This window comes from Syngnathus scovelli, chromosome 11 (genome assembly GCF_024217435.2).
Source record: "Syngnathus scovelli strain Florida chromosome 11, RoL_Ssco_1.2, whole genome shotgun sequence".
Taxonomy (NCBI): Eukaryota; Metazoa; Chordata; class Actinopteri; order Syngnathiformes; family Syngnathidae; genus Syngnathus; species Syngnathus scovelli.
This window is the reverse complement of record NC_090857.1, coordinates 179,918-206,902: the sequence shown is the minus strand read 5'-3', so window position 1 is coordinate 206,902 and position 26,985 is coordinate 179,918. Positions and strand designations below refer to the sequence as shown.

Genomic DNA, 26,985 nt, shown 5'->3' with positions numbered 1-26,985 from the left:
GAAAGCAAACTTCAATCCCTGACCTTTGATTTCAAAGCTATGTGTCGTGTGTGTGGAATAAGTGATAATACCATGGGATGATTACATTTGCCGTCCGTCCGTCCGTCCGTCTGAGGCAAGCCACAGCATCTACAGTGGCTCCCAACAAAAATGACTTTGACAGCCCCGTTGTGTAAATCCTCAAGCCCCAATCACGTGGCTGTCGGCACAATGTTGCCAGTATGATGACGTGTGTTCACGTCATTTCATTTCATTTCATATTAACAATGGGACGGGAGATTCTCAAGCTTCAAAATCAAAACATCATCCAAATATCTTGCAGCTCTTGTCCGTCCGTCTAAACAGCGATAGCTGTGCCAATCACAGAATACTTGCCTATTGTCTACTGTACTCAGAGCCGTGCGCATCTTTCTCCCACTCGCTTTTCACAAACAATGGGCAAATCCACAAAGCACAAACACGCACAAAGTGCTCACTGTTTTTCCAACTGAACCAGAGTGGAAGACACAATGAAACTACTTCAAGCGACGCACGCACACCAACACGCACACGCGCACACGCACACACACACACACACACACACACACACAAGCATGTCTTGAAAGAAAAGCACAGCCAGCAGACAAATTAAGTATATTTTATTACTTCAGCATCTCTACAAATTTCAACTTGCTCTCAATTAACAGATTCAATCACTACAGTAACATTTCAAAGATTATGTACAACGATATGAACAGACAAAATTAGAAACAGCTTTAGAATTGCTCCTTGCAGAGCCTGCTCTACATATCCCAATTTAGTTGGCATGATTACCAATCCCAATGGAAACAGATTTTATTATCATTATTATTTAAACAGAACACGAGGCATTGGCCGCTTCTGCAAATCACCCGGTGGCCCTTGGTCTGTTTGAACACTCGGCACGCTAAAACGCTTTTGAAAACCAATGCGGATTAGACGCTGCATCTAGTGCTAGTTCATTATTGCTATGCCTTCAACACAGAACACATGTCAACGTTTAGAAGGGCGGCCGGGCGGGAAAGAGCCATCCAGGCCGGCCAGCCCGGCCGGAGCCCAAACAACCAGCAGCGAGCGCCGAGGATACGACGTAAGCTTCGATTCAAAACCTTCCATCTAATATACGCACGCGCGTTCTGTCACAAAATGGCACATAGTACCTACCTACCGACCGACCGACCGACCGACCGACCGCAACGTACTCTTGCGCCACCTCAGCTTCAGCGGCACAAAGTGAAAAAAATGAGAAAAAAGAACATTATTTCATCCACATTAGCTCAATGAGAAGAAATGAAATCAAAATATGACTGACAGGATTTCACACGAGATAAATGACGAAAAAGCAGTACATTTGTTTGATTACATTTCGGTCCAAGTGACCTGTGCACTTGAGCAAAATCTTTTTGAATCAGTAGCCCCGAAATGTGTCAAACAAACTCAATGACACATTTATGTAGTACGTTGTAAGTACAGTACCTTAAACCATTCATTCGAGCGAGCGAGCGAGCGAGCAGGCTTCATTGCCGCTCTCTGCTACAAAAACAAAAGACATTTGAAATGAATAGTATCACACTACGTTGTCGGCATCAAAGCTGGTGCGCTGGAATAAAACCGTGTCTCGTCTTGTCAGGTTGAGGTAGAAAGCACTCGGGCAAGCGCACGGCTAATTGAGTCTTGGGAATGTAGCTTGTGACAGACAAAAGGGCTTTTCTACAGCTACTTTGCTGACTGGGATCACCTAAAGAGTACACCATGAATGACAACAAGACAAAAAACAACAACAACAACAACAACAACCGGGACACACATGTTAAGCAAACCCACGCACACACACACACACACACACACACTAAAAGAAATGTAGCGTACAGCAGCGACAAGCTATTCTCATGAATTCATTTACCACGACAGCAGGTCTGAATTGTGTCAATTATACGCCCCCGGTTTATTTTTGCAGGGAGGGATTCGTACAAAATGGGGGAGTCGATTCAAAAACTCTTGCCACTTTTGCCTCATCCCTTGAGTCGCAAGAAAGACTCTTCAGCGTTCGTTTCGGTTCAAGCGGCAAGGTAGCACTGCGAGGAGCTTCCCGTCACAAGTCTGTGACCTTGTTCTCCACGTCGGCAGCGATCTGCTGGAGCCTGTAGCCGAGCTGCATCTTCTGGGCTGTGCTGTCCTCTTCCAGCGCGGTGATTATCTGAGGGAGAAAAGGGGTATTGTACATTTGGAACTAAAAACTTCTCTCCACCTTATTGCCAGGGTCTGAACAAATGTGGGAGCAACTTCCCATAAGTCAAACGATGTATGTATGCCTTTTGGCCGAGAAGGATTGCTAGGATTGATGAGCTAATACGCACGCACAACCGCCCGCCCGCCCGCCCAGAAGTTACCTGGTCGTAGTACTTATTGATGTACTTGTAGAGCTCATGCAGCGCAACCAAGTAGTTGAGTTCTCCCGAATAGTTCTGAAAGAAAAGTCATTGGAACAAAACCTACTTAGATAGGTACTACGTGTTACATGTTGTGTCATCATTGTCCACTCACCCTTGAGAGTTCAGCCAGAGTAGAGTTCATATCCTGGTCGCTGGCAGAGATGGTCTGCCTGACGTCAGCATAGTATCTGCAAGAGCGTCAGTTGATGGGCACGCGCTCGCTCGCTCGCTCGCTCGCTAGCAAGGAGAGACGGACGGCTTTGGTACCTTTCCACCATCTGTTTGTAACGGGGGATGTCTCGAGCGTACAGCAGCTTGTTGATGGGCGAATCCTGTGACGAGCGAGAGACACCCTCTCAGAATTGAAAAGGAGATCCGCAAAGGCTTTCTCCCCTTACCCGTCCCAATTTGTGCTCAGCGATGGTGCAGGAGTCCATGAAGGTCTGAGCGATGACCGACAGCACCGCATCCACGTGGTCCGAGGCCTGCACGTCAAAAATCAACTGGGGGTTCTTCACAATGGTGATCCAGAAACGCAGCGGGAGACTGCAATGACGGTGGACAAGAGGACAAGTGGGCAAGTGGACGAGTGGGCAAGTGGACGAGTGGACGCTGCCGGTTTGGCCAAAGCGACGCTCGCTGCGTCCGCGCCGCACCTGTTGTTCTTCCAAATGTGTATGGTCTCTGGGTCCGAGATGCCGTGTTGAGCGGCTTGGGCGTCGAGCAGGTCAAAGAAGTATTTGACAGCCCGCGGGACGGGTCGGCTGGTGCTGAGGATGACCGTGAACAAATCGTCGACAAATTTTTGCAGGGTACCCTGAAAGGAAAACGGGACGTTGGATGTCTTGCAAAATACGTACGTATGCCTCCATTTCCAAATGCGTGCGTGCGTGCGTACCTTCATGGAAAGCAGGCGGGTCAGGTAGATCTCCGGGATGGCCTTGGCCCTCTCTCGTTCCCTCAGACTGCCTCTGCGATGTTTGGGCAGCTCGGGCTCTTCGCTGGCCTTCACCAGATGCCACAGTCTCACGCCGCCTTCGTCTGCGTCCTCCAACATGGGCGTTTCTGTCATGGAAATGGCTTCAAATGAGCTTGACCTATCAAAGATAGTACTCAAATGGATGCCCCGGCCCTTACAAAGGAGACGGGATTTCAAGCCACTTGAGAGGCCGATTTCTCCCTCCCTCCCTCCCTCCCTCCCTCCCTCCCTCCCTCCCTCCCTCTTTGACCACCACAGCTGTCTGCCTATCCATCGTATGCACAGAGGTCAATATCTCACTCACTCTCTCCAGCCACATAGTCGTGGTGGTCATGGTGAATGTGTTTGGAATGCCGAGGAACCAGAGCTACCGTTGCACCATCTGGGACCTGAAGCACAGGGCAAAGGATCACGTCCATTTCTTTGATGGCATTCTCAGTCGAGATGGAGCAGACGGTCGTCGTGCGTCACCTTGTAGTGCTGGAGGGTGTTGAGACGTTTCCAGTTGCTCTGGACCACAGATGTTAAGTCTTCATCTGACAAAATAAGATGACCGGCAACACCGGACCTCCACTCTAACCCATAACACAAAGAGCCAATAGTGTGCAAGAGTGCATTTTGCTCAAAACCTTTGGTCGCACATGCACAGCACAGGGAATGGGGGGGGGGCAACGGAGGCCAGAAAAGCTCAAAGGAAGGCTTTTTTTTACAATCTATTCTCACCCAGGTCCAATGAGTCCGTATGCGGCCGGTAAGAGAAGGAGGTGCCTTTGTACACCTGATCCAGTAGCTTCTCTTTGACCTGCGTGATGGTATCGCAGTCCAGCACTTTGGAGGGGACCGGCTGGCACTCGTTGACTCCTCCGCCTTGCGCCAGCACATTAAGTGTCTGAAGAGAAGCAGCTCGTGTCACATTTGCGCAAAGAAAAATGAGATTGCGTTCCTGCTCACCAACGTCTTGTACTCCACGTCTTCTCGCAGCAAGCGGTTGTCGTTGAGCGTGTATTTGGCCTTGCCTGTGACGGCGTCCACCGGCCCTTTGTCCACCTGGTGCTTGATTGCCCTGAAAAGCATGTAAAGACACTCCCCTGCAGAGTCCTGCCAAAACAAAATAAAACAAAACTTGCCAGTTATATACGTATGTAGTCCATGACAACACCAAGCATTGCGACTCTGTGTTTGACTTTGACTCACTCTGAGGAAAGCATAGAGACAGATGGACATCCAGTTGGTCAGCAGCTTCTCCACCACTGTCTCAGTTCTGAAGAAGATGACAAAAAGTGCTGCATCTGAATTGAAAAAGTCCCTCCCTCCCTCCCTCCCTCCCTCCCTCCCTCCCTCCCTCCCTCCCTCCCTCCCTCCCTCCCTCCCTCCCTCCCTCATTCCCTCCCTCCCTCCCTCCCTCCCTCGCTCTTCTCACCCACCTCCGCAGCATCAGTTTGGGGTTCTTGGCCACGTATTGCTCCACGAGGTCATTCAACAGGGTTTTGAGGATATCGGTAAAATATTCCAGCTTGCCGTGCAGCGCCACCGTAAGTAAAGAGGCCACATAGGCGCGATCTCGGGGGGAAAATGTCCGCTGGCTTTCCAGGGTATGAATGAACTTGGGGGGGGGGGGAAGCGAGAAATGTTAGTTTGTTATCAAACCAAAGGTAGACCTCCCTCGCGACGCTGCCAATCCTACCTTGGTCAGGAAGAGTTTACTGTTGAGAAGGTTGGATAGTTTGACCAGACCGCGCTCCACCGTCTGCCGACGACACTCCTGAACGTCCAGGTCTCGCCTCAGCGGGGACTCCCGGTGGCCGGGGAAGAAAATGCGTTCTGCGTACATCCGGTAATCCAGGAAAGGGATGCCCGAGCCCACCAGGTCGCTTGACATGTCCATCATCTCCGTCATCAGGTCTGGCTCAGAGGGAGTCAAAGGTCGGTCGGTCGCTCGCTCGCTCGCTCGCTCGATCAGACAGCCGGATCGGGATGTGTTTGACAAGCCTTCCATCCATGCTCACCTGTGAACTCCTTCTTGCAGCGGTCCCTCACACTGGTTTCGAGGTTTTCAAGTTGGATTTGAACCTTTTTGTAGTCTCTTAAAGCCTGCTTGCTCTTTCTCCTGACAAAAAGAGAGAGAGACCAGAAGTCAAGTCTCTCTGCAGTCTCTGCTCTTGAACAGCGTGGTTGTTTTTGTCAGCTTAAAGCCGTGAAACGGGCTTTAGTCGGTCGTGTGACTGGAGCTCTGCGCGCATATGGATCGGCATCGATGTCCATGCGGTATCTACGTTGCGGCCGCCGTTGCGCTACAAACCTGTACACGAGTACAATGATGAGGACAACGAGCGCGACGACGGACGCCCCGACTCCCACTCCGATCTGAGCCTCCAGGGGAAAGGTGGCCGGGCTTAGAGTGTCGTACTGAACCTTGCCCAGGGAGAAGTTTAAGTTGCCCATTTGGACCTGGCAGCAAAGAGAAAAGAGTCAGGACGCAAGCAAAATCAAACGCCGCCGCTGGGATCTTCCGACGTGACTCACGGTGAACTGGGGCAGGTTGTCGGAAGCCTCGTTTTTCTTGCCGTTATTGGCCGACGCGGGCTGACGAGGCGGCGGTTCGCAGTACAGATGGTTTCGAGTCAGCGTCTTGACGGCGCACACGCCCTCCCCGATTAACACCACCACCTCTTCTTTGCTGATGGCCAGGTCCAGATTTTCTCCCTGCAGAAGCACAGCGGCTGCGTCTGGTTGGCAATCTTAACCAAACAAACGCTATCTGGAGACGGACGGACAAGCCAGGTGACCTCGAGCTGGATGAAGCTGCCGGGGTTGTAGCGATACGCCTTGAGAGGGTCCTGCTGGTTCAAGGGGCGCAGGACAGGGTCGGGCTCGTAGCTAAAGGCTCGCGCGTTCACCGCCTTGACGTCGAAGCGCAGGTTGTCCAGAAGAAACTCCACGGTGACCGCGGTCCAGCCCCAAACGGACGGGTCCAGCGTGGGGGATCGACACAGGATCAGGGAGGAGGAATTGACCGCGCAACGTTCTGCAAACTGATGGAAAAAGACTGTTTGTTTGTTTGTTTGTTTGTTCGTTCGTTCGTTCGTTCGTTCGTTCCTTCCTTCCTTCCTTCCTTCCCCACGTACCTGTTTGACGGAGCAGGGGAGATCTTCGGAACAAAGCGAACCGCTGCTCCGGCGCTTTTTCCGGCTGGGAGACACGGTGACGAGCATCCGGGGCTCTTGCACCACGTCCAGGTTGTGGCCCGACACGTAGATCAGTCGACCGCCGCTAAACAGGAGATTACGTACGTATGTCTGTCAAATGAGGCGTGCGAAGGCGGGGTCGCGCGCGCGCGCGCAACTGCCTGTGCCGCTTGCCTCAGGAAGCTCTTGGCTGGCTCGGCGTGGGTGATATTGGGGTTGTGCGTGTAGCGGTAAGGCCCAGCGTTGAAGTGGCGTTGACTGCTGCCGTAATGCAGAGTGACCCGATGGTTTCCCGTCTTGTTGCTGCGACCCGTCACGCACCGAAGACCGGAGCTCTCCACCTCGGACACCCTAAGGAGGAGCCCCATTCATTCGTTGGTTCTCAAGGCTCATTTGTGTGTGATGGAGCTTTTTTCAGTAACGGGAAATTGCACAATCCCTGAAAATGTTCTAATTGGGTCAGACATTGATGCACCCCCGATCCGGACTCTTTTGTTACTGTCCTCCCTGTCCATTTCGAATGTCCTCCTTTATTTTGACTAACCACGGGAACGTCAAGCTACCAGGAAAGAAAACGTTATACTTTTAATTCGGGCCTACAGTGTGTCTACTCATGATGCTCGACAGTCCGTCGAACGGGACGCTAAATTCATACGACATATGAGAAAGGGATTGTCTGCTCTGCTCTGCTCTGCTCTGCTCAGCTCACACAGGGCAGGGCACTCCCCCGACAGTGACAGCCAGGTCGGAAGGATGTCCCGTCAAAAGGTTTCGCCCGCTGATGCTCAGCGTGGTTCCGCCGGCCTCGGGACCTCTTTCGGGCCACACTCCCATCACAAATGGATCCTGGAGGCATCGAGATCAGTCCATTGAGTGCTGCATTGATCGTCCGATGACAATCTTGCAGCCTGCATCTGGAAAAGTACCTGAAAGCTGAACGTTTGTTTGGACAAGCCAAAGTCTCCGCCGCTCACTTCAACAGACACGTGGCCCACCTTCTCTCCTTGGCTGGCTTTGGTTTTGCATACAATCCTGCCAAACACAGTACAATGGGGTGTGTGTGTGTGTGTGTGTAGAAAAAAAGGAAAGGTTCTGAAATGTACTTGAAGAGTCAAAGTGCTCACATCATCACATCAAGTTGAAATATCAACATGGAACATGAAATCACTTCAATCTTCTACCTGGAGGAGACTTGGTAGAGAGCAGGTATAACCACGCAGGGGACGCCGGCCACCGACACGGAGCCCAGGACGTCCTCTGCTTTTTGGCCCAGGTTGGAGCCGGTGATGGTCACTAGAGTGCCGCCTTCCAGCAAGCCGGAAAGCGGCTCAATCTGAAGGAAAGACAGACAGACAGACAGACAGACAGACAGACAGACAGACAGACAGACAGACAGACAGACACAAGTTGATGTCATTTGAACACTCAATTCATTGGGAGGAGAACTAAATGGAAGCGCTCACCGAAAGAATGACGGGAGCAGGGCACGTCCGCTGTACGGGTTGGGCGCACAAACCCGAATACAAACAACTGGCCTGCGCCTCTCCGCACCACACGCAAGCGTACTTGCTCTCGGCCGTGCGGCAGCGACTGCAGTCGGCGCGGCCCACCGAGCAGTCGTACAAAGTCACTGAGGATGGACGAGAGCGCCGCCGCCGGCGCCGGCGCCACGCGTTACTCACGTTTTGCTCCAAGCAAAATGGCCGCAGGGCAGGCAACTTACCGTAAAGATCGGGGGAGCTGTCCACGTGGAACGTGTCCCTCCTCTTCACGTACACCGTGGCTTGATATTCCTCCACGGGAGCAGAATACGTGTACTGGAGAAACGACAAAGTGAACACGTGATTTGTTTCTTTGGGGCTGCCGTTTGCCAGCGTCCCACACCGCACCTGGTGCAGCTGGCAGGTGATGTCAAAGTTGGACGGATTGATGTCATCCGTCTCCACATAGGCGTCCACCACCACCGTTTGGCCCTCAATGACCAACACGCACTGGTAGTCCAGCTCTCCATCCTGTACAAGCACAAGACTTGTTTGGTCGCAGCCGACGCTAATCCTACTCGTGCGATTGGCCGTTGATGGATTGTGTGTACGTACCTGATACAGATGCAGATTGCGGGCCCGTAAAGTGATTTTCCTCTCCACTCTGACAGGGAGCAAGGATGAGCCCTGGACCTTCTCCACGCACGGGCAAGCCGAAGAACCCCAGCTTACATAAGATTCTTCATCCCCCTGTTGGTCAAAACAAGCACAAGCGCCGGCCAGTCGGCAAAAGCGCTCGCTCATTCCTCGCTTCTTCAAATCCCCGAAAGAAACGACGTATGGATGGAAGTATGCGCAAAAAGAATTACAAATGAAAATGCAAAACACACACGATTACAACTAAAGACAAAAAAGGAAAAGATGTGTGAAATGATGAGGAGATTTCGGGAGCTGAGAGGGAGGGAGGGAGGGAGGGAGGGCGCCGTTGGCCAGCCGTATCTAAACTCACCGGGAGGAAGCCGTCAGCAGGATCGTACTGGTAGTCCACTTGGGTATCCAGCAAGTGGGAATAAAGCGGGGGGGACGCGCGCTCAACTTCGCCATCGCCCGAAAGCACGGCGGTGGCTGAAAACGTGGCCGTGTCCTTTTCTGCCGGGACCGTGCCGTCATCTCGGGCCTCCTCGGGCTCGCTTTCGGAGTCTGGGGGCGGTGCCGAGGTCGGCGCCTGCGTCGGATCCGCTGAGCTGGAAGACTCGGACCGGTTTGTGGCTTGTCCCGTAGGAGAGGGTGTAGGCGGAGGGAAGCCGGATGATGTCGGCTCCGCCCGGCTCAGTGTTCCCCCGGCGTCCTGGGTGTCCGTGGAGGGCGACTCTGTCACCACCTCATCGTCATCACCGGGGGGCGGTGGGATGAGCAGAGGCATTATGGGCTGTAATAACGGTGAAGTTGCCGTGGCTTCGGCACGACGCTCCGAGTCTCTTTGGGTGATTTCAGCCGCATGGAGAGATTCCTCCTTCCCGGTCGTAGGGTCCGGGGGCCCAAAGGTGATAGGTGCGGCTTTGCTGCTGGAGGGGGGAGGGCTGGTGTACGGGACGCTCATCTGAGGAGCAACGGTGGGTGAGGCGCTTGGCGCCCGAGTGCTCGCTGCAGCAAGAGGAGCCGTAGAAGTTGCGGCGGTAGTTGTTGCCGCCGTTGAGGGCACGACTGTGACAGTTGTCGGGCTGGCTGTCGTGCTGGGGCTGGTGCTGGGGCTGGGGCTGGCGCTGGCGCCGGCGCTGGGGCCGGCGCTGGGGCTGGGGGTTGGGAAAACTTGGATGGTTTTGCTCGTGGGAGGAGCTGAGGTGGGTAGTTGAAACTGTGGTGGTTTGGCAGATGGGACAAAAATGAATCAAAAGAAAAGCCAAAACAACAAACAGAAATAACTGAGAACATACTACATAGAGACGGCGGTATCTTCCTACACTGCTGTCCAAATTCTGAACCAGCAGCGTTCATTTTGCATTTGCAGCAGCCAGAAGAGAAAAAGAAGTGCAAACGGCACCGCAAAGGTTTGGAGCCGCGCTCTTGACCGGCCCGTTGCGATACTCACGTGTTGATTATAGATGATCACGCCTCGGTCGCAGGTGGGCTCGTGGGTACACGTGTGCTGGTGAACGCACCAATTACAAGCCCATCGGCTCAGGACGCAACCACGGCACCTGAAAATGGACACAGAGAGGGATGAAGGCTCGACAAGTATCCAAAAAGACAATCCCATTCAACGGCCGGCCGGCCGTCCGTCCGTCCGTCTGTCCTCACAGCATACTCCCCGAAAGCTGCTTGACGGCCGTGCAGTCGTAAAAGGTGAAATCCCGCTCCGCCACCGTCACGTCGCCGAAACGAACAGACAAGGGGACGGTGACAAAATCTGCCAGGAGCAAAAATCACAACAAGTCAGCCTCCGTCCGGCCAGGCTCAGCGCTTGCGATCCATGGATGTTTGATGAATCCATTCCATCGTGAGAGCCCTACTGCTCAGAGGGCACTGACTTGACTTTTTTAAAAGTACCGATTCCAGCAACTCACCCTGTCCAGGAGGCACGGCTGGCACTTGGCCGGGGTGCGGAGAATGACAGGAGACCCCGCCGGCAGTGACGGTGGCAGGGCTGCGCAGCCCGGCCAAGTAACACCAGTACGATTCGCCCTGTTCCAACAGCGGAAGCCCCGCGATGGACAAAGACACCTAGGGCGAGCGAGGCCAGAGAGAACATTTGCAAATGTCACATTCCAAAGCAACACAGTTCCTTCCTAAGCAGGCTGCACTGACCGTCCTGCTTTCCCCCCTGCTGATATTTGAGGGCTTGAGTTCTTGGACAGCCAGACACTGCTGTTCCATATCAAAGCTCCAAAGCCACGGGCCGCGCCGGTTCCCGCGCCGACACTCGGACTGCAAAAGGCATCTGCGTAGGCAGGAGAGGGAGGAGTCGTCAAATGTTTGCTATGCACGGGACATTGTACGGAGACTTCAATTTGGTCAGTCAAAGGCAAACCTAAACAAAGAAACGGCTGCGAGGGAACGGCGAGCAACTTTTGGCATTGGAACACTCTTTTCTCGGTTTTGCAAATCTCTATTTCAATTTCAATTGCAATCATCAAGTCATGTCCTTTCCGGCAAATCTAGATGACGCCACATTTGCATCATCGCCGATCTTACCTTCCCTGGAGGACACACCAGCCGCAGTAGGGATCGTGAGCCCGCAGGCAGGAGCGGCAGTCGGGGTGCTGCGCGCATTCGGCCACGGGCCTCTTTTGCACCTGCAAACGCAAGAAAGGAGAGGAGAAGAGTCGTCAGTCTTCGGGAAAGACGGCGGCCGATATTGCGGCGTACCATGTTAGGGGTCATGATGAACAGATGGCGCTCCTCTTGATCCAGGAAAAGATCAGACCCGATGGCCGCGTTCTGCTGAACGGAGCTTACGGCGTATTCCTCCACCTCGCCGTTTGGCCCGAGGAACACCTGACAAACGCAAAAATGCTTGAGCGCAACTGACTGATTCTGTCAATGATTCGGCCAGGTCAAGTGAAGGCAACTTGCAATTTTGAACTCCACTTCTTTGCCTTCAAAATATGGCTTAGGGAAGTTCACGAGACGGGCACGGTCCTAAGCTCCGGATAAGATAGGGCCCGGGGGGCCCGCGCCGTTTAGCGACAGGTCTGAGCAGCCCTTGGGTTACTTTCATTGCGGTTGGCGGGATTGAAACACTCTGCTTTGACAGGGCCTCGTAGGAGAATAAGAATCCAAGGTTGCAAGGTTCTAGCTTGCTAGCTCGCTAGCTTCTATTCAATTTCATGCCATGTGCAGCTCTGTTGGCTGGGCACAAGAGAAATGTGACGTCACGGTGCCACAATGGGTGCCTTTGTACTACTAACACCACCAAAGTACAGGCCAGGGTTTGAAATGATGTCAAAACGGGCAAGCCGCCTGCCTGCCTGCCTGCCTGCCTGCCTGCCGGCCGGCCAACCGACCAACCCGCACGCCCGCCTACCTTGTGCAGGTTCCCCTTGGAGTCTCCCAAGAAGGCAATGGTATGTCCCGCCCTCACGCTCACCGCGACGGCCGTGAGCCGAGCGGAGGGGCTATCCAAAATGGTTTGGGCTTCCACGGCGATGCGACTAGCCATGGGACTGGGCGTGTGATCAGAGCCGCAAGGGTACCGTTCCAGAGTGTTCTAAACGACAGCATTAAGGGTCAATAGATGTCCTTTTTTTATACATATCATATCATTCGTTCGTTCGTTCGTTCGTTCGTTCATTCACTCACTCACTCCGCACTCCAGCCATTCCAACGCGTAGTCATACTTCGTTTCGCTTCGAGCAGAACTCGAGACTGTCGGTGTATGACAAAGTTCTGTTCCTTTGCCAGCGTGTAGGAGTGTGGGAACTCACCTCCAGAAGGTTGACACAGTTGGATTTGACTTCGTATTCGATGTAGGCCGTCTCCACGCCAGCCTCTCTGCCCATCTTTGTGTAACACAGGTCTCTGGTGGCGTTGATCCTGCGGTCCACGTCTTCCAGGCCAAAGACGCACAGGGCGGAGTCTTCGCCGGGTCCGCCGGACGAAGCCGAGCGGGTGGAAAAAACAGCCAGAAGGCTCTCGGAGCCTGGAGCTGCCGCGACGTCCTTGGAGAAGCCCAGCCGGACGGCTTGAAGGAGATTGTAATTCTTGCCCGCCCGGGAACGGCACGTCAAGGGCACCTCCACGTAGGAATAATAGGCTTGATCGTCCAAACACACGCGAGAGACAAAAGTGCGGTACTCGCGCGATTTGGATTTCAGATCTCGCCTGTAGAAGAGGAAGTAGACGTGATGGCGGTGGGCAAAGGAGGCCACGAAATGATGATCGTATTCAGAGAGGCGGCCGGCCACGGCCAACTTGGCCGTTTCCTCGTAAGAAAAAATGGGTTCTTGCTCCAAGTTGCGCGTGGCGATGGGCGGCTGGCTGCTGGTGTAGCCACGCCCGACAAAGAGAACGGGCCGTCTTTGCGGATGGGAGCGAACCACCAGGCCCACGGTGCTGACGTCGGGGTGATTGGCCGCCACGTACTGCGTGTCCACCGGCGTCTCGGCCGAGAAGAGCACCCGGTCGACGGAGCGGAGACTTCGTTTCTGGCAAATGCCTTGGTTGACGCTGCCGCAGGTGATGAGCTCCATGGAATAGGGGTCGATCAGCAAGAGCTTGTTGTGGTTACTGGTGAGCCTGGCTTGAGGGCAGTTGCTCTCCGTGACGGGAGGCAAGCATTCTCTGCTGTCTTTGACCGGGCCGGTGGGATCCTCCACTTCCAGCTGCAGGGATTTGTCCAGCTGAAACAAGTGGTCGCGAGCGCCCACGTAAACGCCGCCCACCTCGGGGTCGGGGTGCAAGGCCAAGTGCTCGAATTCCGTGTCGTTGCGCACGAAGCTGGGATAAAGGGCAAAAGCCGGCTCGGGCGGAAGGCCCCGGCCCGTCGCCAGCAGCAGCAGCCATCGCACTGCGAGGGCTTGGAGACAACGTATCGCCCTGGCTGGCATCTAGAAAGAAAGCGAGAGAGAGAGAGAGAAAGAAAGAGAGAAAGAAAGCGAGAAAGAAAGAGAGAAAGAGAGAAAGAAAGGCCTTTAAATATGTAGAGTGACTTCCACCCATATAGTATGCTACAAACGCCAACTTTGAGAAAGCTCCCAACTCACCGTTGGCTTCCTTTGCTGCTGTGTTACAGAGGCATTGGACCTCTTAACCTGGCAGCACTTGTTGCAGACATCACGCACAAAAAGACATCACAGTCCAAAGCGTCGAGCAGGTAACCTCTTCAAATTCTTATTTGTCGGAACAAAGGAATCTGCCGTACACAAAAAGACAACCTCAATCAAGCGTTTCGTTTAATGATAGGTGACTTCCAGTAACCAAACAAAACAAAATAAATGCTATACACTTTTGGGACCCAATACTTGTAAAAAATTGCAGGCACTGGGAAGCTTCTTCCCATTCAAGTTTTGCTCACCCTAACTCACTTCTACTTTCAAGTTGGTCAATACGAGAAGGCCGTTGTGATGATAAGTATTTGAGACAGAATAGACATTATCTAGCCCAACACGAGTCTGAGGCATCGTCATGGAATGATGACAGGCCTGCCTGCCTGCCTGCCTGCCTGCCTGCCTGCCTGCCCGCCCGCCTGCTCGCCTGCGTACTTGGCTGCCAGCTTCAGTGGGCAAATGATGCAAACACAACCTTTGACCTTGTCTGGCTGACTTTGTCCAGCCAGCCCAGCATACGGAAAGGGCCACTTATGGACACGAGACACGAGTGGCAAATGGAAGCGCTCATTTGTCACAGTCATTCTTAGGCAGGAAGAATATCAAACAGTAAATGAAGGATGTAAACGTTTCCCCCAGCGCTGCTGCTATTGATGGCTTGGAAGATCCATTTTAGAATGGCCAGGCATCTCCAGGACACCGGCGCTTGAGCCAGCCAGCCAGCCAGCCAGCCAGCCAGCCAGCCAGCCAGCCAGCCAGCCAGCCAGCCAGCCAGCCAGCCAGCCAGCCAGCCAGCCAGCCAGCCAGCCAGCCAGCCAGCCAGCCAGCCAGCCAGCCAGCCAGCCAGCCAGCCAGCCAGCCAGCCAGCCAGGTTGCAAAGCACGCTCGTTCTGTCTCCTAGGACACAATCTGTGAAAGTTCACAATGCGTGTCCCCTAATCCAATTGAACTGTGTGATAACTAGAGCGAGCTACCTATCAGCTTAATGCGGCATGAGAACAGCGCCAGCCACTGTCTGAATGTGTGAGTCACGTTCCACGACAAACCTGCTCTGACCCTGAGGGCTGGACTCGCCACAATGCTTTGGACTGCTTTTGTCAGGAAACTGTCGCTTGCGGCGGGCGCCAAATATGACTCACAATTTGAAATGAAAGAGGAGAAAAAAGCATGGGCGCAAAAGCGCTTTCATCAGCTGACCCCGCCCGAGCAGATAAGCGAGGCCACCAAAGGTCCACAGCCAATCAGAGTCGACCTTTGCCTTCTCGACTTTGGCTTTCCGGCTGAAGATGTCAACTGAAAGTGAAAACATGCAGATAAAGGTGTCTCTGATAGGCAATCACGAGTGTTGACATAGAAATGGGGCTTTTGAAAAAGAGCTTTTTTTTTTTGTGGAAGATGACACGTTTTAGCCGTGGCACAAATGTGCTGGTGCGGCGGGGATACTGCGTGACATTTTGTGGTGTGCTCCTTGTCGTGTTTTCGCTAGCTGTTACTTTGGAGATTATTTTCAGCTGCAGCGCTGTCCTAAAATAACAGGTTGGACAAACCAAACCAAAAGGCTTTCATTTGAAACAAGCGGCACAGACATTGGAAATGAAATCACTCGCGCTACATTGGAGTCCGCCATCAAAGCGCGTTCCAGCTTCAGCTTCATACCGCATTCGTTTTCCGTCAAAAGGCACGTAACGTACGATATGGCTGGCCTACATTTTTCATTTGCTCTGTTTGTCTTTCCGTATCTCCAATCAAATACAATGTATCCACTCGAATAAGCCCATTGGATCCCAGACAGCACCAGGGTCAGCGTTCCACTTCTCATTATGCACACACAAACAAACACACACACACACACACACACAAGCAGTGTGTTTGTATTGCGAGAGCAGCTACTGGCTACTGCCTCTGCTCCGACTTCACCCAAAGCATCAAGCGCATTTAAGTCTAAGTGACCTGACCTCGGAGGTCAGGCTGCACTCTGCTTCCATCTGGCCACAAGGCAGGAATTATTAATTAGTTGCCTGATGAGCAACACGAGCAAGAACGTTTGCTCTGACAAATGTAGCACGGGATGGGGGGGGGGGGTTGTTGTTTTCTGATGAAACTAAAAAATCCCAATACTGACTCCTGTTGTTATTGTGCCACTGTGGCACAATGTCAAAGTCTGGGTTCTCACTTACACACACACACACACACACACACATCCATTCCAAACCCATTTGTCTGATAGCGCTATGAACCAGAGGGGAATAATAACAACGCGGCACCTCAGCTGTCCGTCGTCCTAGATGCATCACGTGATGCTCTAAATCTATTCCCAGAGAAACCAATCCAAGCCAGGCCAGGCCAGATGCACATCTGATTAAAAAAAAAAAAAGCAAAGGGGGAGGTGGAACATATCATAAGCGTGATTTATGACTCATCTAAGCTCACAGCAGTATGGCCAGTAACAGAGGGAGGCTGCTCTCTTTCAATGCTCATTCAAATACAGTAGTTGATGATGATGGCACGGCACAATGGCTAGTTAGCGTGTTTGCTTCACAGCTTGACCATTCCTCCCATCCCATTCCATCCCAATGAGGGTTCTGCTTGAAATCAATTGTCACTGGCCTGCTCGGTCACACGTCTGTCCATTTATTGAATGTGGATTCCATTTCACCGTGTCAAAGGTCAGACAAGCACAGCGCAGGCAGGCTTGTACTGTTCGGATGGATATTGCTCCATTCCCACGTCAGAAAATTCAAAGGTTCCATATTCTGAAGCAACCCGTTTGAGAGGTCAATGAATGAATGAGGTTAATGAATTCGGTTTGACTCTCGTTCCCGCACGCTAGCTATCACGGAAGCGAGACAAACAAGGTGACTTTGAAAACAACTCGAAAAATGACAAAGCCCGGAATCGCAATGTCAAATTTGGAGTTCCTGCGGGAGAGGACGCAACGTGAGCCATAATATCGCCCGCTCCGGGAAAGTCACCTTGTCTTGCCGCCGAGATAAACGCCTTTGTGCGTATCCTTTAACGCTTCGGAGAAGTTGGAAAACATTGAATAACACAATCGGTTCCATAGACGTTCTTTGCCATCAAGAGGAGAGAGCGGGAGGAGCCTGAGCTGACAGAGAAGTCGGACGGAATGATTCAACTTAAGAACACAAGTACGGTGAGTATCGTGAGCAACACGGCTTTGTTTGTGTATCAGTGTCGAAAAACAACACAATCATCGGCAGAGGGATGAAGAAGGTAAACTGAGCTGAGCTGAGCTGAGCTGAGGGAAATACATATGAAAAGCCTCAGCAGGCATGAGATGGGGGGGAGGCGTCTGTTTGTGTGGCTACTGCTACGACATGCAGCCGCCGCCGCCGCCGCCGCCGCTTTAAATAGCTGCCGCTGGGATGTGGTGTGGGCCAAGGGGGTGGGGCGGGGTGGGGCGGGGAGTCGACTTTACACCACACTCGAGCCAACGTGCCATGACTGTGTCGTTGCTCCTTCCTTCGACCCAAAAGTGGGCCCTTTCCAAACCTAACACGATTGCAGCTCTCCAACTCCATCCGCTACGTAGTGAGTGGAGCGGCATTGTTAAAGCAGGAGGCCAGTGTCAACTTTGAACAGGCTCAGCATAGCTCTCGCACTTGTGCAAAATGTCACACAAGCGTGAGCGCAAACGCATCAGCTCATGGGGGATTGATTCTTTGTATCGTTTGGCAAGCTGCTCCTGTCCGTCCGTCCGTCCTTTCTTTCTTCAGGTGCATTGGCAGCATTCAGTTGCCACTGTTTCTTGCCGTGATTCCAAAAAGGCTCAGCATATTGAAAGGTTGCCTTTTTTTGCTCTTCTTTTGTCGTGTGCTGCAAGCTCCAAATTGGCCATCAGATGGCTATTTTGGATTCCTTCCAGGCTCTCTCTTGGATTTTGCGGTCTTCTTCTGCTCTCCCAGCAATCCAGTGCGGTGTTACGGTTTTGCTTCGTATCAGCCCAGCTGTAGCCTTGAGCTGTTGCCTTCACCGAAAGACCGCTTTGACTGGAGAGGAGCAGGTCTGCTGTCCGATCTGTGCTATTGCCGCTCGATTCAGACTCCACAACCGTTGGAGTGGTTTCAAATGATGGATTTTGCTGACGTACCGTACGGACCACCCGACAACGGACGGTGTGGAGTATTTCCGTCCGAACGAGTGCCGTTTCTTCCCCGCTCGTGAAGTCCGATGTCTTTTTTGCTTCTTTGTCGCTCCCTTTTATTGCTCCGTGCATCATTTGAAAGGGCACGTTGCCGGCCGGCTTCCCGTCCGTATCCCAGAGTGTCGAACACTGTGCTACGCTTGTACGCTAGCTGCTGGCAGCGCTGAGCCGGCCGGGGTCCTGAACTTTGGACATGCCTTCACATTCACATGGGCCGTTACATAGCAACCCCCTTTTTCCCAGCCGCTTTCCCCCCGAGAGACTCCCTTTCGGCTGCAAATGGTGGACTCGCTCTTTCTGATGAAGCGGCGCTTCCATTTCTTTGTCGTCATTTCGCCACAAGCTGTCCGTAGAAAAGTCGTCGTACAATCTCGCTTTTCAAGATTCCATGGAAACTCACGGTGGCCAATATACGTACTTACTGTATGTGGATATTTTGGAATAGCTTTAAATCAGGGGCAGACTGGAAATGACAGAATCTTGCAACATTTTCCATTTTAGAGCTAAAGTCCCAAAGATGTTTTGGAATCATCTGTTAGGGTTCTTTTTCTTTTTCTTTTTTTTAGATTTGAAAAATGACAAGACCAAGCTAAGGTGAGTACGTGGATTAACATGTCAAGTACATGGAAAGAAAGGCACATTCTCCCAGAAGAATGCCTTCACCGCTCAGCACCCACCCCCCTTCCCTCCCCATCTCCAAACGCTGCTCTCCGGTTGGTTACTCCGTAAGAACAGCCTTCTCTCCAACCACGGGAACGAAACAAAAGGTCCTCGCCACCCTCTGTGGATACATGCGACGACCGCATGGAACAGACCAAAAACAAATGAAAAGTAAACTCCTCGCAAGTGCCGGTCGGTGTCATATCCAAAGTAGGCAGAGGGGCACCAATGGTTGCGTCAGGTTCACCGAGCGATGGATCGGCAGCAGCGTACGTACGGATGTGAAACCCACTTAGGTATATGCTTCTTGGCTATTCAAATGGTGGCACGGGATAGACAAAAGCGCTTTTGTAAAAGCCACTTCCAGGCACTCATGTTTTGCCATTATTCCACCTCGCCGCTTTATATAAAACCAACTCATGGGGGAGGGGATTAAGCCGGCCGGCCGACCGGCCCGGCCGTAAAGGACAACAAGCACACAGGGAACCACGCGAGTACGTCACGCTACACTTGTGGAATGCTACGCTGCCTAAAACAACCACATATCGAGTGCTGTTAGTGTAAATACCAAGAAGGGCAGAAAGTGTTGACTACGGACGAGGTCATTCGGCTCGAGAAAGAATGGTGAAAACGCGTCCCGAGCTTACCTCGGTCTACCGCCGACATTTAACGGCTGCTGTTATGAACTCAATTGACCTATTGTGTACATAAGGCGCCGTAGCAGTCAATTGCAAATGATGACATTAGGAATTTGTTTTGGACCTTATCATTCAAATAATGGCCCAAAAGATGGCGGGCGCCCCACCGGGCGGACATCTACCCTACACTGCATGGCCATTCTCTTGTCTCCAAGTCATCTTTTCGATGAAGGACTATGATTTTTGTTTGAAATGGACGGACTGACTGGCTGCACTTCTGGTAGCAGCAGCAGTAGCATATTGTCCATAATCTGATTGCATGTGTTGGCTCACATTAAGTAGGCAGACCATACTGATAAGGTTAGTGACTTAATGCTTGGCCACATAATTAAATTGAGTATTTAATCTGGCCATGGTAGCAGAGGAGAACAGCCCAGCGGGGGGCCGGGCCGGGCCGGGCCGGGCAGGGCAGTTCCCACATTGCGACATTTCGAAATACATAGCTTGTCGCCGCACGCTGTCAAAAATCAAACGATTCCAATGTGTCTCGGTACTGCACTTCTCTTGCGTGTGGTTCCACATAACAGATTGCCCAGGGAAGGTGAACGTCATCAAAGAGTTCATCAAACAGCGAGCGTGCGGCACGTTACACTGCTTGATATTAGAGCACAAGAGCGTAAGACCGGGCTCTGGTTTGTTCAATTCATTCCTGTTTGATCAAACAGCCTCGTTCGTCTGTGTTGGCTCAAAGAGTTTGATACGTATCCTTCTTTTCAGGGGGCTTTAGAATGAGCACTTTTGCATTGTGCCTGAAGCATTACGAATGGTCACAAATTCCTGTCTCAAGTTATTTCAGTTAGGATCGTGCATCATGGAAGATTTGTTTTCATTCAAAGGACGAATAAGTGTAGCCAGCTCGTAATGGCAATTCAACACTTGACTTGCGCAATGAAAGAGTAGCACCTTTGTGTGCCCTCGACATCTCTTCACTTGCTCATTACACCGTCATGACAGCGCTACACCTGTGTGTGTGTGTGTGTGTGTTTGTTTGGAAGATGGGCAAGGATGACACACCACGTGCTCCCAGCAGCCCATCAAAAACCAGAAGCACAATTCACACTGACACAATTGCTTGATTTCCTGTCGCTTGACTCCAAGCCATCCGTTGACGGTGTGAAATACTACGTGAGCTTAGCAGGAGCAAGAAATCCCATCTCTACACCAAGCGTTTCATTTCTTTCTATTATTCATCTCTTTGTGCACCCATACTGACCCAAGTACACATTTTCGATCAAATATTGACTATGTATGACAGATAAGAGGGATGCCGCTACGGTGGACATTTTTAACGTGGCGCCAGATGTAGACACAAATGAAAGCAGTTTAGCAAAGCGAAGGAAATGATCACCATTGATGGGATAGCGTCGTATCCCATCTCATTTGGCGCTTTACACTAAGCCACCAATTCCATTAGGGAGGCCATGGTAACAGATGGCTGAGGTTTTAGGAAGACACTGCACCGTGAGAAGGTGCCTGGCAATGGGTGACACTACACTCAGGAGAGAAGAGAGATTTGCACCGCAGTGGCTCAACTTTCAACACACACGGACGGACGTTACATGGAGCCTCTCCTGCCCTGCCCTTCCCTGCCCTGCCCTGCCCTGCCCTGCCCCAGCCCTGCATGCCTCCTCACCACTGGCCTCACCACTGGCATTTAGAACTTTCACTACTCCCCGAGTCATTATTTACTCGTTAACAATTTAGACGGGGTTCCCTGCATTCCCGTGCACGGACTAAAAGGTGCTTTATAAATACAAACACAGACAAGTCGGGGGGTGGCCGCGTTCTGAATGAATAACCAATGACGTCACCACAATGGCATACAGGTTTTGAAACACACCATGAGTTACATTTCAAAGTTAAACTCCGCCTGTGGGCTCGGGAAGTAAACTTAGCCGACTCCAAAAAAAAAAAGAAAAAAGGTGCTGGCAAATTTTAGCTACCGCGGGCTATCCGTCTATACTCGACGGATCTTTTTACGGCGTCCGGACGGACGATTCTTCGAACATGTTTGAAACTTTGAATAGGACAATCGGGCCAGCGTTTTACAAATGAAGCTGCGAGATCGATATTTGAGTGCAGCGATACCACTTACCGTTCACCTCGGGAAAAGGTTGAGAGCGAGAGATGAACTTCAAGGTTCACTAGCAACTCACCTTTAAGTGTGTGCGCAAATGATGCGTAACTCACCGCTCAGCCCTTGTTGCGGCGTGATAAAGTTGACCGTTCGAATATCCATCCAGCCTATGCGAAGCCGGCCGGTGAGCGTAATCCATCGAAATTCGGAGCTCAGAAATTCCACTCTCGACCAGTTTGGACTTGCGAATTTCTTCACAACAATCCAATCGTGCAGAAAGGCGCATCTATCCCTTGAGGCTTAAAGGTGCCGTTTCACTTGCTCATAAAATGAACTATTAGTGTCAGCTTCCACATCATCTCGGTTCACCCCCAGCCATCCAGCCATCCATCCAGCCATCCAGCCATCCATCCAGCCAGCCACCCACCCACCCGCATGGAGTAGGCAAACGCTTCCAACTGGAAACAGCGCCGCCGACTTTGCTCGGAGTTAGTTAAAAGAGGCTTTCGCAAAGGGGGGCATATTTGGCTCCATTCAGTGCCGCTTGTTCTTTGTAACACCTAGCTTGTCCTGCGCTCAACCTATCATGCAAAAACGATCTATTTCCTCCCTTTATGCCTTGTGGCCGACTAAGTAGCTTTCTTTTTCTTTATTCGAAGTCAACGCATCAACTAGAAGTGGAAGACAAATCCAGAATCCAATCGACGCCACGACAGAAATGCTAGATATTCCAACAGTCATTGAACGCAGCAAAGTTGCGGGTTTTAAATCCCCAAAACACTGGTGATTTCCGGTCACCTTCTGGCCGACTCGACAGTAAACACATGCCACTTACGTCACGTCGTTGAATAAAAAGCTTGGATAGTTGTAAGAAAACACTGAATGTCAAATATTTGTCATCCTTTATTTAATACTTTTTGATAGCGAGTAGCTTTGAGATACACAAATGAAGTGTTACCAGATCGGAATGAAGGAATAAATCGTGCAAAAAATGCGCCCTTCCTCCATTTATATGCAGATTTGTGCTATTCTGCCTGGACCTCATTTCCTGTGAATAGCGGGGTCAACTGTAACTACATTGTTTGAAAACAAATCACGATTTGATTCTCAGAATGCAGTGTGTGTAGATTAAGATGCGGCATTCATTTAATTCAATAAAATAATGTAGTGTGAATGTTGTTCAAGGGTATTTTGCTAATTCAGTCGAATGAATGCTATTGTTTTGGTCTTGATAGCATGTCCATATCAGCTTCATCATCCCCAAAATGAAGAGGCAGAGTGTAATTTGAACAAAAATCACATTTACCCAATATTTCCGTTAAGTCATTGAGTGACAAATTTAAAAGTCTGTGTGTCTGAGTGTACGTCTCACAGTACAGGCCTGCATTCACAGCAGAGTTACGGAGAAAACGAGTGGCAAATGTGGAAAAGCAGTGCATGAAAGACCGTGCCTGTCAGTCAGGAAAAACACTCTGCAGTCATGTCCCTGGGAAAAACACTAACCCATTCATGCGACCCCCCCCCCCCCCCCCCCCCCCTCCCACTCTCCCCCGCACACACACACACACTCTCTCTCTCTCTCTCTCTTTTTTCTTGAATTGGGGGTTGGAGACCTGCCAGCTAGCTGGGGGAGGTGTTGCGAGGGCTAGGTCAAAGGGAAACACCCTGTGCCCTGTTCAATGTTCATTATTCAGAAACACAGCAATATCATCAATATCAGTCTTCACATTCTGGGCTTGTTTTCTAATTTTGCCAAGAAATGTCTGCTCTTATTAGTGACTGAGCAAACATAAAGCAAATGTGTGTCTACGTCTCAGGTGTTCATTTACGGAATAATTATGAAAATCAATTGAAAAGAAGTGACTCAATGACATTGGAAAATATAGCGCTACAGAAATATATGTACACAGGCACGGCGATGAACTGCTTAACATGTCTGCCTCACAGTTCAGAGGAAGCGGGTATGATTCCACCTCCGGAGTTTGCATGTTCTCCCTGTGCCTGTGTAGCTTTGCTCCGGGGGAATCCAGTTTCCTGCCACATTCCAAAAACATGGCAGGAGACGTGGACGCGAATGGCTGGCAACCGGTGGTCCAAAGTAAAACATTATTTATGGCACTCTGTATTTTCGCATGGTGCTGTCTAATTGTGTCCAGCAGGCGGCGTTCGCACACCACAAAAGTTTCCCCAGTCTACCTGCTTGGGGAGGGGGGGAGTCTATCTGTGTTCTAATTTCAATGTTAGCGGACGGATGAGCCACATATTAATGAGTGTAGACATTTAGACTAAGCAACAGCGAAACAAAACATACATCTTTAGACATAAAGCACGCAAGTAGCATTGAGAGCGGAAAGGTAGACGATCAAATAAACAACGCGTTCATGTGCACACTTTTTGGTTTGGTCTGGGCGGGCGGGCGGGCGGTCGGACGCGCGCGCTCCATAACGTACTCAACGTTGTACGTGCGCGCAACCGAGAAACTGTGACCAAGATGGCGTGTCCACACGGATCAAGTAAGCGGCTCACTTTTTCTTTTCCCATAGCACAGCCAATATCTTTTTATGGACTTTGAGATGTTAGGCTTTTTAATTTTTTTCTCAACAAGATAGCTTAACAATCTGAAGTGTGAGGTCTTGGTGCTTTGGACTCTCGCCGTTGTGCTTGATACCCGCCCGCATTTGGTACTTGATAGCTTAGCTACTAGCAAACTGGCCGCCAACCTTTGAGCCATTATGAGGTTTGCCGGATCAGAGAATAAGGGCATTTTTCAAAACGTAAACGCAGCTAAACGCTGTCCCAGTCGTCATAACGTTCGCTTCATTTCATGCTGCGTTAACCCCGCATAGCAATAAACGTCTGCGACAGCACGGCCGGCAATGGGAAAAAAAGTTCACTCGTATTCTCAACACGTTGGAATGGGTAGTCATTGGAAGAGTCCTGGCGAATGCTGTTGGTGGGCTTGTCTAAAGCTGACCGTAAAACGAGTAAACCTGAAATCCTTCCGCGAGAGGATAGTCCGAAACGGTGTTTAGCTCGCATCCACAACAACATAAGAGTGACTGACCGACCGACCCTGATCTTGACCTTAGGTTCGCAACTATTTATTATTGGCACGTACAGCTTTGAAATGTGTCACCTGCCCAGTGTGATTTTGATCATGGCCGCAGATCCTATTTGGTCACCATTGTGTGAATAACTCAAGCGCTTCCTTTGGTGTATGTTGTCTGGCATAACAAGTAAGACCTGTATTTGTGTGTGCGTGAAGATGTGGTGGTTCCCCGCAATTTCCGGCTGCTGGAAGAACTGGACGACGGTCAGAAAGGAGTGGGAGACGGCACGGTGAGTTGGGGCCTCGTCAACGACGACGATATGACCCTCACTCACTGGAATGCTACCATCATCGGCCCCCCCAAGGTGAGACTTGTCTTTCGTACTTACCTCACACATGCATGCGGGTTGCAGCAAGTATAACCGTATCATTGGATACGATTTATGGCCGGCCGGGTAACGTGTTCATTGGGATACTGTGGAAATGGCATCAATATAAACAAGGTTTGGAGTTTGAACCAAGAGTGGTGTTGAGGAATAACGAAACGTCTTACCTTGCTATGTTTTAGGTGCGTTTGTTCACATTTTAGACAGCCGTACAACACTGCTAATTGTCGTCGTGGGAATTGTGAAGATGTTCTCACCTCACCTTGCGAGTCCTCAATGTTATCAGTGCAGCTTATGACCCTAGTTTCGTTTGTTTGTTTGTTTGTTTGTAGACCGTCTATGAAGGCAGAATATATTGTCTGAAAATTGAATGTGGACCCAGATACCCAGATCATCCTCCTCATGTACGATTTTTGCACAAGATCAACATGGTTGGAGTACATACATCGAATGGCGTTGTAAGTATGCAGCTTTCGCTACTGTGTCTAGTGCCGCGCGCAAACTGTACATGTGTCCATTCGCACCCGCACACGCCAGTCTGCAGTGTGACTCCACCCCTCTCGTCCGTCCGTCCGTCCTTTTGAGCAAACGTTTATGATGGCTTACCTAACCCGTCCGTCCATGGTGTGCTGTTGTTTGCAGGTGGACATTAAGGCCCTGCCCCGCTTGTGCAGATGGAAAAACACTTACACGATGCGCATGGTGCTCACGGAGCTCAAACAACACATGACAATGAAAGAGAACTACAAGCTTTCCCAGCCACCTGAAGGCCAAATGTACAACTGATGCATCTGCCCTTGTCCCTTGCTTGCGCTCATCCACTTACACAAAGAAGCAGACACACAGGCAAGCAAATTCCATTCCACAAATTCAACACTGGCTAGAGCACAACTGTCAATTGATTCCAAACGAGAGCGGGAATAATCATAATACAGCTGATTTCCTGGCCCAGTTAGCCATTTTGCTCCACAGGGAAGACCTTGAGTTTACAATCCCCAAAAGACTGTGTATTTGGCTTGTTTGTTTTTGTCATACTGATTATTTGTTGCAATACTAAATTGTTCATAGCTTACACTGTGCTGCGGTTCCATCAGTGGTTTCAGCCCATTCCGAGTTTTGTTTTTAAATAACAAAGCAGACTTTTTTTTTGCTCGTGCTCCCAACTCGATTCTCATATCCTAAACCACACTTAGTCTAATCAGCCTAACGAGTCTTGAACAAGATCCCCGCATCGTGCAAACCCAAAGATGTGAATGAGTTGGTCCGAGGTGCATGTCTGGTTCGAGCCAGTCTATTATTAGGCAACGTGCACGGCAAGACTTGTGTGTGTGTGTGTCATAGCGAACGCTTTGTGATGGTGATTCATTGTGAGCAAGCTGTGGGACAGGACAGGACAGGACAGGACAGGACAGGACAGGAGAGGCTTACGGCTGCGGAGAACACAGTATATTGTAACTTTTCCAGATGGCCACTTTACAGTGGCTTGTGCAAACTTTTCTTTCTATTCTTTGGGGGGTTTCTGGGCTGAGCGTGTGTGCACCCTGCAGTAGTCACCTGTCATGTTGTGAGTTGCCTGCCACTAAGCAATGTATGGCTTTGGATGTTTATTTTGTAACAGGAACATTCAATCAGGGTGACGGGGACCTTGGTTTGAATTAAATGTTCTGACTTTTGCACTTTGTGTATGGTGATTTTCCAAGCAAATGATAAAGGCTCAGACCACGAGACATTTCTATCACTGGCGGCGTGGCGTGGCGTGGCGTGGCGTGGCGTGGCGTGTTCCCAACAATACAGTGTGTGTCGAGTGATGTGTGTAAGTCGCAAAGTCTTGACAAAAGTCTGAAACGACAAAAGTGAGCAGAGCCATGAAATGAAAATGCCATTTTTCCGCGGTACCTCTGATTAGCGACAATTCTTCTCTTAACCAATAAATGCATTACCAAGTATAGCAGACTCAAAGTGATACCCTTATGCAATCGTTTCTTTTTGTCATTCATCCAATTTGAGGCCTAGCTTGTGTACTCCGACGGACACGAGAGGAACTAACAATTGGGCCCTTTGCAGGTGAAGCCGGAGCAGCCATCTTGTGT

The 26,985-nt window shown here is 50.9% G+C and overlaps 2 protein-coding genes across 2 annotated transcripts; one reads left to right on the top strand and one right to left on the bottom strand.

Annotated features, from left to right (window-relative positions):
• Positions 1 to 621: 621 nt before the first annotated feature.
• On the bottom strand, positions 622 to 22,187 carry plxnb1b (plexin b1b). Its single transcript, XM_049733076.2, has 38 exons — positions 21,574 to 22,187; positions 13,798 to 13,946; positions 12,520 to 13,641; positions 12,120 to 12,302; positions 11,462 to 11,590; positions 11,288 to 11,388; positions 10,901 to 11,033; positions 10,660 to 10,816; positions 10,394 to 10,502; positions 10,185 to 10,293; positions 9,105 to 9,950; positions 8,711 to 8,845; positions 8,504 to 8,626; positions 8,338 to 8,431; positions 8,078 to 8,244; positions 7,796 to 7,947; positions 7,541 to 7,646; positions 7,324 to 7,460; positions 6,789 to 6,965; positions 6,555 to 6,699; positions 6,216 to 6,461; positions 5,953 to 6,132; positions 5,729 to 5,877; positions 5,436 to 5,536; positions 5,114 to 5,331; positions 4,854 to 5,032; positions 4,624 to 4,690; positions 4,381 to 4,527; positions 4,153 to 4,318; positions 3,901 to 4,004; positions 3,734 to 3,818; positions 3,349 to 3,515; positions 3,107 to 3,267; positions 2,849 to 2,996; positions 2,718 to 2,782; positions 2,563 to 2,638; positions 2,409 to 2,483; positions 622 to 2,215 (listed from the first exon to the last, which is right to left on the bottom strand). Exons 3-38 carry the CDS (start codon positions 13,639 to 13,641, stop codon positions 2,111 to 2,113), a joined length of 6,564 nt encoding a protein of 2,187 aa, XP_049589033.1. The 5' UTR covers positions 13,798 to 13,946; positions 21,574 to 22,187; the 3' UTR covers positions 622 to 2,110.
• A 1,620-nt stretch (positions 22,188 to 23,807) lies between these two features.
• Positions 23,808 to 26,571, top strand: ube2v1 (ubiquitin-conjugating enzyme E2 variant 1). Its single transcript, XM_049733075.1, has 4 exons — positions 23,808 to 23,973; positions 24,726 to 24,874; positions 25,228 to 25,353; positions 25,538 to 26,571. Exons 1-4 carry the CDS (start codon positions 23,952 to 23,954, stop codon positions 25,679 to 25,681), a joined length of 441 nt encoding a protein of 146 aa, XP_049589032.1. The 5' UTR covers positions 23,808 to 23,951; the 3' UTR covers positions 25,682 to 26,571.
• The last annotated feature ends 414 nt before the right edge of the window (positions 26,572 to 26,985 follow it).